The sequence below is a fragment of the Ambystoma mexicanum genome, chromosome 3p (genome assembly GCF_040938575.1).
Source record: "Ambystoma mexicanum isolate Mex_15411 chromosome 3p, UKY_AmexF1_1, whole genome shotgun sequence".
NCBI classification, from domain to species: Eukaryota; Metazoa; Chordata; class Amphibia; order Caudata; family Ambystomatidae; genus Ambystoma; species Ambystoma mexicanum.
Window position 1 is genome coordinate 172,629,475 of NC_090925.1, and position 15,792 is coordinate 172,645,266.

At 48.6% G+C, this 15,792-nt stretch overlaps 1 protein-coding gene across 4 annotated transcripts in view; it reads left to right on the forward strand.

Moving 5' to 3' along the window:
• LOC138580215 (alpha-2-macroglobulin-like protein 1) overlaps window positions 1–15,792 on the forward strand; it is a 1,347,911-nt gene that overhangs the window by 459,846 nt on the left and 872,273 nt on the right. For all 4 annotated transcript variants that reach the window (XM_069650572.1, XM_069650575.1, XM_069650574.1 and 1 more), the window contains exon 3: window positions 3,655–3,820. In XM_069650572.1, the coding sequence (XP_069506673.1) occupies window positions 3,655–3,820 (166 nt within the window). The remainder of the gene's footprint in view (window positions 1–3,654; window positions 3,821–15,792) is intronic.

The window sequence follows — 15,792 nt, forward strand, 5'->3', positions numbered from 1 at the left end:
AAAGGCAAGATAGCTCAGGACTGCAGCAGGTTCTTCACCGGGACAGGGTAGTTGCAGCAGCCGTCGTTCTCTCTGCTTCTCTTCGGTTCCTTGTAGTTCCAGTGGCGACTCTCTGACTTCTAGCCCCAGAGACATGCCTTTTATGCGCAAAACCCCCATTCACACAGCCTGGCTGTCAATCACTCAGCAGGGTGGTTGTCCAGCCCGGACAACCAACTTGACCAATCGTGACAAAGTGCGGATACCCTGTGCAGGGGGTGACTACACCCCTCCCTCACAATCAGCCCACCTAGACACCGAGGCGCCTTGAGGAGGGCTTCTAGGTAGAAGCCCACCAAAAGACGGTGAACAAAGAAGGCAAACCTGGTTTGCCGCGCAAAGCAAAATACAAGAAGGAGTTTAACAAAAAGAAATGGCGAATAAACTGCACTGGAGCCAAAAGAAAAAGCATTTGGTCCAGCGGGTTTAAGTTTGAGGCTAACACAATAGCCTACAATATTACCATGGGTATATAAGATAACCACTGTAGAAAATTAGGGTACATACTACTGCCACCAGCCATGTCTAAATGTTAAAAGAGCGAAACAATGCTCTAGCAGGTACAGATAAAAAGGGATACGAATTAACTTTTTCCAGTACTCCATGGAAGATGGGGTGTACTGGATCTGTGGTAGATTGACTAAGTAAAGTTAATGGTAACTTTACCCTTTTCTGGGGGACAGTAGTCGCCTCAGAAATGGAGTTGGTGGGAGTCTGAACGACAAGCCAGTGCCATTGCACAGCAGGTGCTGTGTGACACACACAAAGAAGGAGGCTACTGAAGTGGTGTACTCCAGAGCCCACACTCACAAAATCAGGTGGAAACACATTGCAAAACACAGGTAAGAGTGGGGGAAAAGCTCTCACTCTTACCAAGTGGAAATAAATAAAGTCCAGAAGTCCAGCTAAGCTGCTGGGGACTCACTAGGTGAGGGAAATTAGCCATAGATGAGAATTATCCCAAACAAAGGCATTGCCTCCATCATCAAAATCGGATGCTGGCGGGGGTGCATTTGGATTTGTATAGCAGAGTGTATAAAGAAGCAGAATTTCTAAATCCAATTCATGCCCCGCTCCACCATGGAAAGGAAGAAAAATGACCTGGTTTATAACAAGCAGAAGAGTGGAGCCTTGTGCTCAAAAGTATGTTCAGCGCTGGTGCACTCAATCGTGCAGTAGAGCAGAAAATGGGGTCTCTTGCAGGGGCTGTAGCGACTCAGGAAGGTGGGTGAGGTAGTGAAGAATAAGTTCCCACTACCACTATTCGAGGAGGGTCTCCCCAAGAGGGTAGGTAGAACAGGATCCAAGAGTTGGAAAAAGGATGATAGCACGATAAAGTTGAGTGGCCCTCGGGGGACACTTGTGCATAAACATGTATGGATTCGGCAAGGGCCACCGGTAAGGGTTGCAATTACTCACTGACCCTCAGTGCACTCTAGACCAAACTTTGGCAGTCGAGTCCACTTCACTTGTAGGTTCAATTCCTTCAGTTCTGCGGTTCTGCAGCTCTCAGCGGCTGAGTTACAAGGATGATTCTGTGGCGGGACAGTGGTGATTTCTCCGCTCCTGGTGAAGGGATCTGGCCAATTCCACTGCAGCGAGTCTGAGGCCACAAGGGGGCATAGCAGTAAGGCACCCACAAAGTTCATCACCATGGCTGGGCAGCACAGCGACCACATGCACTCGGGTTCAGGCGTACTCTCCTAATTCCAGACCAAGGAATGCTAGGTATACAAAACCCGGCGGGAGAGTGCCTTATATCGAGTGCTTACGATCTCCAAAGTCTCAAGTGTCAACTCGAGACAGCGGCGGTTCCAGGACAAAGGTCCCGTGCAAGCTGGTCAGTTCACTGGTTGGCCCAGGAACACTTAGGGCTGCTAATTCAGCGAAAAAAATCATTTTGAGAAAATGGAAATGTGAAGAGAGGCCAACCTGTTCAGAATCGGTGGAGGACTTGAGGCAGGTTGCCAGGATTGATAAGGTTATCCTTCGCAGAAATAAAAAAATGAAATTGTTTGATGAAATGTGGGGTGGGTTTTTGGAAGGCATGTGATAATATGTTGTTCTGTTTTGCATTTTTAATTCTGTGAGGGTTGGGGATGGTTATGGGGGTATGGATTCTTTGCGATGAGTTCTACAATTACAATGCTGATAAGTCTGATGTTTGTATGTTTTCTGTAAACTTCAATAAAAATTAATAATGGAACAAAAAAAGAGGTCTTGCTTTCAGGTTAAGGTGGAGGTGCAGACAATAGTTGGTCCCACTATTCAAATAGGGCAAAGCATCTTTTCAGACCTTCTATGTTCGATCAGAAACAGGGGGTCCAATGGGACAACAGCGGGCTCAGGGTGACAAACCTTCCAGCGGATCATCAGTGGTTCCTCAGCTCTGCTTCTTGGATTCAGTATACTTGGCTCCTTTCCTAAGTTCGTTGTGAACTCAAGAGATCGACCTGCAATGGGTGTAAGATGCCTTCTCTTATCAAGAATCTCCTTCGTGCCAAAACAAAGAGGACCCAATGAGAAATATGCTCACATACATCCATCCCAGACGTGGACCAATCGTGGACCACAGTGGTCCCAGTCATTGTCAGCATATCAGACATCCTGGCACCCAGGATGTGTATTGGAACTAGACAGTCCAGCCCACATCCTAGAGGCACACACACAAGGCATGCAGAAGCCCACGAAAGGTTTGGTTTGCGCTGGGGCCTGCATGACCAAATAAGGAATTTTTCTGGGTCTGCTCGACCTGGTGAAGGCAAAGGGACTATACGGCCAAAAGAAAAAACAAAGGACATTGTGGTATTAACCATGAAAAATCTTACAAATATATGAAAAATAATAGCTGCCACCAACTGACTCCAAGGCACATTTGTACATCTACCGAAAAATCATCTGAGGGTGTCTGGGGCCTTAAAAATAAAAAGAACACCCCAGCACACTGTACGGTAAGGTACTTTTTGCACTGATAAAATGTGGCTAAGTACTAGCAACAAAGTGAAAGACTAAGTGAAACAAAGTCTCCCAGTACTGACTGTCTTTAGAGGTATGTCAGTTTCCCCATAACAAAGTGAGCAAAAGCCCAACGGAGTACAGCAGAAGGCTGGGCTCCACGGGCAAAAGTCAGGATATGGTGGTCAGACAACAGCAAAAAGTTGGGGGGGTTCACAACTGGAGGGAAAATAATTACAAATTAATGGAAATAATCTTTCCTAACAGTTACCCAGCATTTGACTCAAACATGAGCCCAACTGAATTTTCATAATTTGATTTCCCCACTCTGTCCCCTTGCCTTCATAGGTCACATTGGGTATTGATTACATGCATGAAGAGCAATCTTCAACTATTTATATGATTTGAAAAGTTTCTAATAATCAAACAAGTGATTCATACACATTGGTGCGAAAGAACGTGCACGAGGCCATGAAAAAGAAAATCAAAGAGTAATTTGTTATTCCTTACTTTTGTAACTGTGATCAATGATGAGAAGGATGATGTTAGCTGGTCACAATGTATACGTTTCCTGGAAGGCGCTGGCAGCCTACAACTGTGAAATACAGCCCCCAGGTGGAAAGTACTAATTTCATATTTGTGTTTGTTTCTTCTATGCAGGTACCGCCTCCGGCCGGTGGAGAGAATGAGGTGGCCAGCGTCAAGCTATGTCTTCTCAGTGGGGGCATCACAAGATCTTGCGAGGCTAAGCAAGTCCTGATAAAGAGGACCCAGGAAACAGGAATCCTACTGACTGATAAACCCATCTACCTGCCAGGGCAGACAGGTAAGGCTAGAACCTATCATGGGCTCCACAGGATAGTCCACCTCATAGAGGGGAGGGGCTGTGATATCTGACCATGGTGTCACATAGGCTTTTGGAGGAGCTATGGTCCAACTCTGATCCTACCTGGCCACGAAGAGAGTCACCAGGAGGCTATCAGCTCAGTCTCATCCCGTCTGGAATCCACTTTCATAACACACAATTTGTAAGGGGGTTGAGGGGAAGATCCACTGCTAAAACGGAACCTAGAGCAAAGAACAGACGAGCCAGTCTGAAGCTCGCAGGTCAGCATAAACCATACCAGGCAGAGAAAGGCAGGGTTAGCATATGTGTCTATATGCAGTGTAAAGGCCCACTCCCCGTCGTATACGTGCAATACAAGGAAATATGACACTCCCCAACAGGAATGAGACTAAGAGAACAGGCTGCGAGAGCTAGTGTTTCTTTTATGTAAAATTGGCATGTAGAGAACTCTGCTGCCCGAGAGCGCTCTGGCAAACAATACACTTACAATTGATTATAAGGGCAGAAATCGTCATTAATGATGTCAGACATAAATGTTACACATTTCATTATGATTGGACACAAGCTTGCGTTGTATAGGTGCATACAGGCACTGCTCCTCCATGGTTGGCTGCTGGGTTGGCGGGAGGATGAGCGTCACGAGGTCCATCTGTCTGTGTCCAGGCAGGGTGAGGGTCAGGTCGCGGTGAGGTAGGTCGGGCCCTAACTAAGCTAACGTGAGATACTACTATTATACATGTAGTAAATAATGGTCACTATAGTTCCTTTGAGTATATCATCATGCATCTATAAATCGAACACCTATAATTACAGCATTATTCATGGTGACTTATATGGAGCACCAGGCTTAGGGTCATGGTCAGTGAGATAACATTGGCTGTGGGGTGGGTCCGGGTGCATCAAAAGAGACTATAAGACATTCTGACATTTGTTAGTTCTAGGGTGCAATATACTGTGACAGAGGTTTGGTGTTAGTTGGGGGCACACTGGGGTGGGCTTCGCAGCAGGGTCACACGTCTGGTACATCAAGAGAATAACTTGCGGGGACGCAGGGTTGAAGTGGCAGTCATTTTCCAACAACGGGGGTAAGAGGGCATGGGCAGTTTTGTGGAGATGGATGAGCTACAAGCCATGTTTCAGGCCAGCTCACACACAGGACAGTGATCTCAGAGGAAGGGTGAAATGTTACAGTGGTGTATTTGTTTCAATTATCTCCGGCTGTTCCGTTAGAATGGAGCTGCGAGGCTTTCAGACACAGTGAGAAAAAGGTGGGGGCAAAGAGCTCGATGTGCGCGGCACTGCAGAGGGGGGAGAAGCCTTTTCGTATTATCGCAGTGAGGCCTAGTCCAAAGATGGAGTCGAGGGTGCACAAAATGGATGTGTCTCTAGCAACAGCCCCACCCATACCAATGCCAGCATAAGGGCTGACGTTACCATGGGGGCAATGGAGGTGTCCCCCAACAATGGTTGAGCAAGTGATCCACATTGTGCTGAATGTATGAGGGGGGCCTAAACGACCCCTCTCTCCCACACAGCAGTCACAGACCCACAGGCACCAGTCAACACATGTGTTCTGTTTGTTATACGGCACAGCCTACTTTCCCAACATGTGATGACACCTTTCTCCCAAGTCCACCTGTGAGGGATACCACTGACCGCCTTCTGCCAGAGCCAACCAAATGACTCCTGGGCCACGCACGTCTGACCCGGTCCTCAGGTATGCTAGATACATATGGAAATGCAGTCCTAACCATGGAATGTCCTCACTGTCCAGGTAAAAGATCAGGCATTCATAATTAATACACGCAAGGCACTGCTGGAGCCTCCAGCGATCTTCTGGGGTTTGTGGCCGAAATAGGTCTAGGAATGAGTTCAACTATCCAGCCCGCAACCCCGTAATGCATTGGGTTTGAGATTATGTGCAGTAGAAGTGCATAGTGAAATTACCTCAAATTAATGTTTTATCATTTATACTCCCTAATTGTCAGACCACCCTTTTGGCCCCACTTATATGCTCAATTGTAGAACTTTAATTTAAGCTCAAACTCTCTCAGTTGCTCAGGCTTCCTCCCAGGTCCCAGGCAGAAAATGGGGAAGGTGGCCTGCATGGCAGAATGAGCATGGATGCAGGAAAGGAGTGCAGCTGACATGCATGCATTTCCCTCTTCCCACCCCCCTCCCTTGTGTCTTTCAGTCTGCCCTGTTTGTCACATGCTACCTGGAATATAGCTTTGCCAACGGCCCTGGTTCCCTCAATGTGTTGCTAAAGGGCCACTCAGAAGCTAAAAACGAATGGTGCTGCGAACAACAGTGCCCCCAGAGCCTAAACTGTAAATCACAAGGTCGAGTCAAAGTGTCACATATGAACCAAAACTATTGGTGGTGCTAAAACCTGCTAGGTGGTGCTGAGGCGCCACATATCTATTTATTTGTATGTATTTATTGCATTATTGGCAGTGCCCAAACATGTAAGTATCACGGCGCTGGTCTTAGTGAAATAAGCACGTACAGGTATGAGTACAACATCAGGCAAAAGTAAGTCCATAGACAACGGTCAATCAGAAACAGCTGTTCATATTTCTCAAAAAGCAGAGTCTTAACTTGTTTCCTGAAGATTAGGTGGGAGGGTTATTCTTGGACGTGGAGGGCATTGCATAGGGTGGGGGCAGTGGTGGCGAAACTGACTCCCCCTGCTCTTTTCCTGGTGAAACTATGAATGGCTAGGGACTGTGTGGTGGACGATCGTAGGCATCAAAGCTGCAACTTTTTAGAGATACATTGGTTGAGGAAACCTGGTGCGTTATGGATGCATCTGTGTGTTATAGAGAGGATCTTAAACTCGATGCAGGCTTTGATTGGCAGCCAATGAGCCTCCCGTCTGGAATTGGGAATGTGATCTGAGCATTTCAAACCCTAGACAGCCCGGATGGCATTGTTTTGAATCAGTTGGAGTTTAGTAAGATTTTTTGACAAGGTGCCTAAAATAATGACATTACAACTATTAAGTTTGCTGCTGATGATGGCCATGGCAAAGGTAAGACAATTGTCAGTGGACAAAAATGTTCTACTGAGATAGATGCGCTTAGTGGTATAAGCTGCTGAGGAGGTGAGGGCCTTTACGTGTTTGTGGATAGAAAGGTCTGTGTATAAATGGACACCTAGGGTTTTTACATGGCTCGATACTGTAGTGGGAATGTCATCAATTGTAATTTTTTATTTGAAAGCGTTTATACACAAGTGAAGTTCTTCAAAGCACTCAATGGAGAAAGAGGTGAATACTGAGTCCAAATGTTTGTCAGTGTGGAGATCCTAAGGTAGGAGCTCAGTTTTGTCGTTGTTCAAGCACAGGTGGTGTTCCGCTATCCAGGCTCTAATGTTCTTTTTTGGTGTATGTGTGCTAGGAGTTTGGGGGGTGGGCGGTGGAGTATCCAGCACTGCAACAGTTGGTCGGGTGAGGCGCAAAAAAAGTCCTGCTACTCCCCCCCAATGCAGTGTGCACAATTCCATACATACGGCCTCATTTAAGCAGATTTCCCTCCCATCAACTTTCTTTTGGTAACATTAGTGGCAGATGGCTTGTTAACACCTATACTTGCATACGGATTGCACCAACAGAAGTGACCTCACAGATAAGGACGTTGCAAGGAGCATCATCAGTCTTTGGTACTTGGTGGCAGCATGGAAGTGACTTTAGAATAGGTCGCCATAAGTAAGCCAAGTGGCAAATAACTTTGTGGTGCAAAATACTTAAATGACATTGGGCCTCATTACGACCCAGGCGGATTTCGCGGTGCTAAATGCACCGCGAAGCATGGCGGAAAGCCGCCGATAGCGCCATGGGGGTTGGCGGATTTACCGCCCCATTCCGACCTCGGCGGAGCGGTAAATCCCCAATCCCCATTCTGCCCTTCCCCATTCCCATTCTTGCCCCATAGGGTATAATGGGAGTGGGGAAGGAGTTAATTACGCCACCGTAAAATACGGTGGCGTAATTAACAACGAGGTCCCGTAGCGCCATGGTTTTCTCCGGCTGGTAAAACCAGGCGGAGAAAACCTCCATGGCGCTACGGGAACTCGTAGTATGGCGGAGAGGTACGCCATGCACTACGCTGGCGTAATACCCTCTCCGCCAGGGTCCTAATGAGGCCCATTCTTATTATATATTTAGCAACTCTATAGTCATTAGAATTTGTTTTTTTTATAACATCATGATATGTTAACATAAGCTATGAAGTGAATCACTGCAGATAAGGCACAATGCAATTACATGATTTGCCCAGGATCACACACTTTGGTTAGTTGTGAAACCGAGATGCAGACCGTTTCATTTGTTGATGCCAATGCTATTTAGCTCACCTTCTTTGTGAGGGGGTGCAGGCCATAGGGCACCGTTTTTAGTTGTGTGATTGTGGTTGTGGGGCATAGTGTTTGGTTGGAGGGTGGGGGCCATTGGGCATAGTGTTTGTTGGAGGGTGGGAGCCATGGGGCACAGTGTCACACTCAAGAGTGAACCCAATCATAAAGCTAAATTAGGCACAGTTAAGAGATGTACCACCTTTGCCTTATGTGGAAACCTGACTTAATGAAGGCCATACTCCCATGAGTATGGCCAACTCAAACAGCAAAGTACAGCAGTCCAAATAGCAGTCCAAAATAACAAGCTTGTGCCTTGCAAATCTAAAGTGGCATAATGCGTGAAATGTTTGAGCGCAGTGTTTTTTCTCCTGAAAGATTTGTCTACTTTGTCCACTATTGCCAATATATCCTTATGAAAGAAATGAATTATAAAAATGGAAAATCTGTAGTACAAAATGTACGTTTGAAATACAAATAAAGACCGGCACACCTAAACATTTATTCTTTTTCCATGTGTTTAATAAAAATGGAGGGTTGAAAAACACTCTTGCCACTCCCCCTCCTACTGCTCCTCCCACATTTACTTTTCGGCCCACTATAGGCAGCATGTAGGGTACATTCGGCCCGCTGGCAAAATCAGTTGTGCACCCCTGCGTCTAGATTGTCAAACAGAGGTTTTGTGTACATGGTGTGCAGAGTGGGTGAGATGCAGGACCCTTGAGGGACACCCTAGGGGACGGGGATGGGGTCGGAAGCATCTGAGCCAGCAAAGACCCTGCAGGATCGCTTACTAAGAAATAATTTGATCCAACTGGCAGCTTCTAAATCAATGGCGGCGGAGAGGTCGAGTAGTAGGAGGATGGCAAGATCTCCAGCGTCACGAATGCCGTCAAGCTGGTTTTTTGGTTTTCCAGGTAAGCTTGAAGTTGGATCTATGTGGTGCGGTTGAAGAATCCTGAGGAGGAAGGGTACTGTGGTGATGGGCCGATAGTTGGTAGGGAGGGTAGGGTCAAGGGAAGCTTTCTTCAGTGGCGGTGTGACCCAGGGTTCCTTGATGGCTAAAGGGACAGAGCCTGAGTCAAAGGAGGCCTTTATGAATTTGTAGATGATAGGTATATAAGCCAAAACTAATGGTGATGGTTTAAAGCAGGAAGGAAGGGTGAAGGTGGGCACTGCCAAGCTAATTAAATTATTCTATTAAATCTGCGAACAAATTCTTTATACAAAGTCAATCAAAATTTCTGAAGCAGACAGGTAAAAAAATCCCAAACACAAGGACGGCACTGTACCAAAAAAGAGGATCAGGGAAAATCCCTGGTCCGATCTGTTGCTCACTGTCATCATACCCAAACTATCATCATATTTGAGATACTCTGGCCATTACTTGGTGGTTGTTTTAAAGCGCTGGCGCTTTGGATAAACAGCCACCATTTGCTGGAATGGCAAGACTCAGTATTGCATCAGGGCATGCTTTGACAGCACTTGTTAGCCCTGAAGACGGAGAATACTCTGAAATGCATTGGCTTCTGCACTGAATACTGCAATTTGAAAAGAAGAAATAAAATCCCACTGAGTTTTACCCATTTTATCTTGAAAAGGAATATGTTGTTAAAGCAAGCAATGGGCCAGAGTATCTCAAATATTATGTGAGTTTAAATACTTATGCACTGGGAGCAACAGGCTGGACCAGGCTTGTCCCTGATCCTCTTTTGTGGTGGTGTAAAGCAGCACATATTAATCAAAAATGAAGGCGGTGCATCACCATGAGCCAAAAACCATAGTGGCGCTAGGGTACCACCTATGAGCCAGTACACACTGCTGTATGTAAGCACCACCTGAGCCAAACCTCAGCAGCCTCAGGACACCCCCGCCCCACTCCCCCAAAGACATATCTCCCTGCACAATCCCAACCCCCCAATGACCCATCTCCCAGCACAATCCCCACCCCCCAATGACACATCTCCCTGCACAATCCCAACCCCCAATGACACATCTCCCTGCACAATCCCCACCCCCACTGACATACCTCCCTGCACAATCCCAACCCCCAATGACACATCTCCCTGCACAATCCCCACCCCCCAATGACATATCTCCCTGCACAATCCCAACCCCCCAATGACACATCTCCCTGCACAATCCCAACCCCCCAATGACACATCTCCCTGCACAATCCCAACCCCCCAATTACACATCTCCTTGCACAATCCTCACCCCAATGACATATCTCCCTGCACAATCCCCACCCCAATGACATATCTCCCTGCACAATCCCCACCCCAATGACATATCTCCCTGCACAATCCCAACCCCCCAATGACACATCTCCCTGTACAATCCCAACCCCCAATGACACATCTCCCTGCACAATCCCCACCCCCAAATGACATATCTCCCTGCACAATCCCAACCCCCAATTACACATCTCCCTGCACAATCCTCACCCCAATGACATATCTCCCTGCACAATCCCCACCCCAATGTCATATCTCCATGCACAATCCCAACCCCCAATTACACATCTCCTTGCACAATCCTCACCCCAATGACATATCTCACTGCACAATCCCCACCCCAATGACATATCTCCCTGCACAATCCCAACCCCCCAATGGCACATCTCCCTGTACAATCCCAACCCCCCAATGACATATCTCCCTGCACAATCCCAACCCCCAATGGCATATCTCCCTACACAATCCCCACCCCTAATAACATATCTCCCTGCACAATCCCAACCCCCAATGACACATCTCCCTGCACAATCCTCACCCCCAATGACATATCTCCCTGCACAATCCCCACCCCAATGACATATCTCCCTGCACAATCCCCAACCCCCAATGACATATCTCCCTGCACAATCCCCACCCCCCAATGACATACCTCCCTGCACAATCCCCACCCCCCAATGACATACCACCCTACACACTCCCAACCCCCCAATGACATATCTCCCTGCACAATCCTCACCCCAATGACATATCTCCCTGCACAATCCTCACCCCAATGACATATCTCCCTGCACAATCCCCACCCCCTAATGACATATCTCCCTGCACAATCCCCACCCCCAATGACATATCTCCCTGCACAATCCCAACCCCCAATGACACATCTACCTGCACAATCCTCACCCCCCAATGACATGTCTCCCTACACAGTCCCCACCCCCAATGACATATCTCCCTACACAATCCGCACCCCCCAATGACATATCTCACTACACAATCCCCACCCCCAATGACACATCTCCCTGCACAATCCTCACCCCCAATGACATATCTCCCTGCACAATCCCCACCCTCTTATGACATATCTCCCTACACAATTCCCACTCCCCAATGACATATCTGCCTACACAATGCACACCCCCAATGACATATCTCCCTGCACAATCCCCACCCCCCAATGACATATCTCCCTACACAATCCATACCCCCCATGACACATCTCCCTGCACAATCCTCACCCCCAATGACATATCTCCCTGCACAATCCCCACCCCCTAATGACATATCTCCCTACACAATCCCCACCCCCCAATGACATATCTCCCTGCACAACCCCTAACCCCCAAATGACATATCTCCCTGCACAATCCCAACCCCCAATGACACATCTCCCTACACAATCCCCAACCCCAATGACATACCTCCCTGCACAATTCCCACCCCCCCAATGATATATCTCCCTGCACAATCCCAACCCCCCAATGACATACCTCCCTGCACAATCCCCACCCCCCAATGATATATCTCCCTGCACAATCCCAACCCCCCAATTACACATCTCCCTGCACAATCCTCACCCCAATGACATATCTCCCTGCACAATCCCCACCCCAATGACATATCTCCCTTCACAATCCCAACCCCCAATTACACATCTCCCTGCACAATCCCCACCCCCCAATGACATATCTCCCTGCACAATCCCCACCCCAATGGCATATCTCCCTACACAATCCCCACCCCCAATGACATATCTCCCTGCACAATCCCAACCCCCAATGACATATCTCCCTGCACAATCCCAACCCCCAATGACACATCTCCCTGCACAATCCTCACCCCCAATGACATATCTCCCTGCACAATCCCCACCCCAATGACATATCTCCCTGCACAATCCCCACCCCCCGATGACATATCTCCCTGCACAATCCCCACCCCCCAATGACATACCTCCCTGTACAATCCCCACCCCCCTAATGACATAGCTCCCTCCCAACCCCCCAATGACATATCTCCCTGCACAATCCTCACCCCAATGACATATCTCCCTGCACAATCCTCACCCCCAATGACATATCTCCCTGCACAATCCCCACCCCAATGACATATCTCCCTGCACAATCCCAACCCCCAATGACATACCTCCCTGCACAATCCCCACCCCCAATGACATATCTCCCTGCACAATCCCCATCCCAATGACATATCTCCCTGCACAATCCCAACCCCCAATGACACATCTACCTGCACAATCCTCACCCCCAATGACATGTCTCCCTACACAGTCCCCACCCCCCAATGACATATCTCCTTACACAATCCGCACCCCCCCAATGACATATCTCCCTACACAATCCCCACCCCCAATGACACATCTCCCTGCACAATCCTCACCCCAATGACATATCTCCCTGCACAATCCCCACCCTTCAATGACATATCTCCCTACACAATCCATACCCCCCATGACACATCTCCCTGCACAATCCTCACCCCCAATGACATATCTCCCTGCATAATCCCCACCCCCTAATGACATATCTCCCTACACAATCCCCACCCCCAATGATATATCTCCCTGCACAACCCCTAACCCCCAAATGACATATCTCCCTGCACAATCCCAACCCCCAATGACACATCTCCCTAAACAATCCCCACCCCCCAATGACATACCTCCCTGCACAATCCCCACCCCCCAATGATATATCTCCCTGCACAATCCCAACCCCCCAATGACACATCTCCCTGCACAATCCTCACTCCCAATGACATATCTCCCTGTACAATCCCAAACCCCAATTACACATCTCCCTGCACAATCCTCACCCAATGACACATCTCCCTGCACAATCCTCACCCCCAATGACATATCTCCCTGTACAATCCCCACCCCCCAATGCATATCTCCCTGCACAATCCCAACCCCCAATGACAAATCTCCCTGCACAATCCTCATCCCCAATCACATATCTCCCTGCACAATCCCCACCCCCCAATGACATATCTCCCTGCACAACCCCCAACCCACAAATGACATATCTCCCTACACAATACCCACCCCCCAATGACATATCTTCTTGCACAATCCCCACCCGCCAATGACATATCTCCCTGCACAATCCCTACTCCCCCAATGACATATCTCCCTGCACAATCCTCACCCCCCAATGACATATGTCTCTGCACAATCCTCACCCCCCAATGACATATCTCCCTGCACAATCCCCACCCCCAATGACATATCTCTGCACAATCCCCACCCCCAATGACATATCTCTGCACAATCCCCACCCCCCAATGACAAATCTCCCTGCACAATTCTCACCTCCCTCCCCCCAATGACATATCTCCCTGTACAATCCCCACCCCCCAATGCATATCTCCCTGCACAATCCCAACCCCCAATGACAAATCTCCCTGCACAATCCTCATCCCCAATCACATATCGCCCTGCACAATCCCCACCCCCCAATGACATATCTCCCTGCACAACCCCCAACCCACAAATGACATATCTCCCTACACAATACCCACCCCCCAATGACATATCTTCTTGCACAATCCCCACCCGCCAATGACATATCTCCCTGCACAATCCCTACTCCCCCAATGACATATCTCCCTGCACAATCCTCACCCCCCAATGACATATGTCTCTGCACAATCCTCACCCCCCAATGACATATCTCCCTGCACAATCCCCACCCCCAATGACATATCTCTGCACAATCCCCACCCCCAATGACAAATCTCTGCACAATCCCCACCCCCAATGACATATCTCTGCACAATCCCCACCCCCAATGACATATCTCTGCACAATCCCCACCCCCAATGACAAATCTCTGCACAATCCCCACCCCCCAATGACATATCTCCCTGCACAATCCCCACCCCCAATGACATATCTCTGCACAATCCCCACCCCAATGACATATCTCTGCACAATCCCCACCCCCAATGACAAATCTCCCTGCACAATTCTCACCTCCCTCCCCCCAATGACATATCTCCCTGCACAATCCCCACCCCCAATGACATATCTCTGCACAATCCCCACCCCCAATGACATATCTCTGCACAATCCCCACCCCCAATGACAAATCTCTGCACAATCCCCACCCCCAATGACATATCTCCCTGCACAATCCCCACCCCCAATGACATATCTCTGCACAATCCCCACCCCCAATGACATATCTCTGCACAATCCCCACCCCCCAATGACAAATCTCCCTGCACAATTCTCACCTCCCTCCCCCCAATGACGTATCTCCCTGCACAATCTATACCAATATATTTGCCTCCTGAGGTGGCGCTTTGGAGCCAGAACTAACAATACATCATGTTGGCCTGTTTTTTGTGCATGCTTTTGTCAGAACAGAAAGTTTCTTTCCAACTGGAAATGAACTAAACTGCTTTCTGCACTGACGATGCAAGAGGTGCGAAGCACCGAGTGCACATTGAGGGGGATTGATGTCTTTCTCCGTTTACGTGCAAGCATCTGTAAGCATGGCTCCTCGTGGGTAATTCTATTTATCGTGTGGCCTGGTTTGTCAAGTCTACTTGGTTTCAGCAGAAACTACAAACGAGTTGCTCTGCGGTGCTGCGCGACCGAAGATAAATGCCAGAATATGATTATGAAACACATTGCTTTTGCATCCCCACACAATATGGCGCTAAGTGCCAGAAGGCCCCTTTTCGGTCCATTAAAGACTGCCGGTTTATGGCTGCTGTCATAGTTCTGGGGCATGCAGAATTATTGCTTCTAACCATATCACTGCGCACCCAACAGGTTTCGTAAGTAAAACATGTTTAGTGTACACAACTCCAGTAACAGGGTGCTACCCTTTCCAAGGTGCAACGTGTGCACATGCAACAGCGTTTGAGCAACAAGCACTCAGAGGTCTCCAGGGAGGGGTTCTGTAACACTACGCGGGCGCTCTTGCGGCCGGGCGGCTATAAATCCGTCAACAAGGCCGTTCCCCAAAGGCGCTGAAACGGTCCCGTGCAAGTGGGCTGGTCCTTTCTCCGGCCTGTACCACAGCTGCCAAGAAAGTGTGCCTCTGTCATCATCTTCCACAGGCACAGGAGGGAGCACAGCGCGAGAGGTAGCCTGCAGCACGGGGGGGGGGGGGCTTTCTGCAGCAGCCTGAGCACAGTGTCTCCCCTATTCTTCTCCTAGTCCCAGTTTTTACTATCATGTGGTCAGTCCACCTCACGAGTCAGGCGTCCCTGCTGTCCTGTATACATTCAAACACAAATAAAAATACGCATATGCAACGCCCCGCCCTTCTCTGCCAGGAAGCGTGAATGACCAGCACAGCCACAACTTCTCCAATGGCGTTGGGAGAG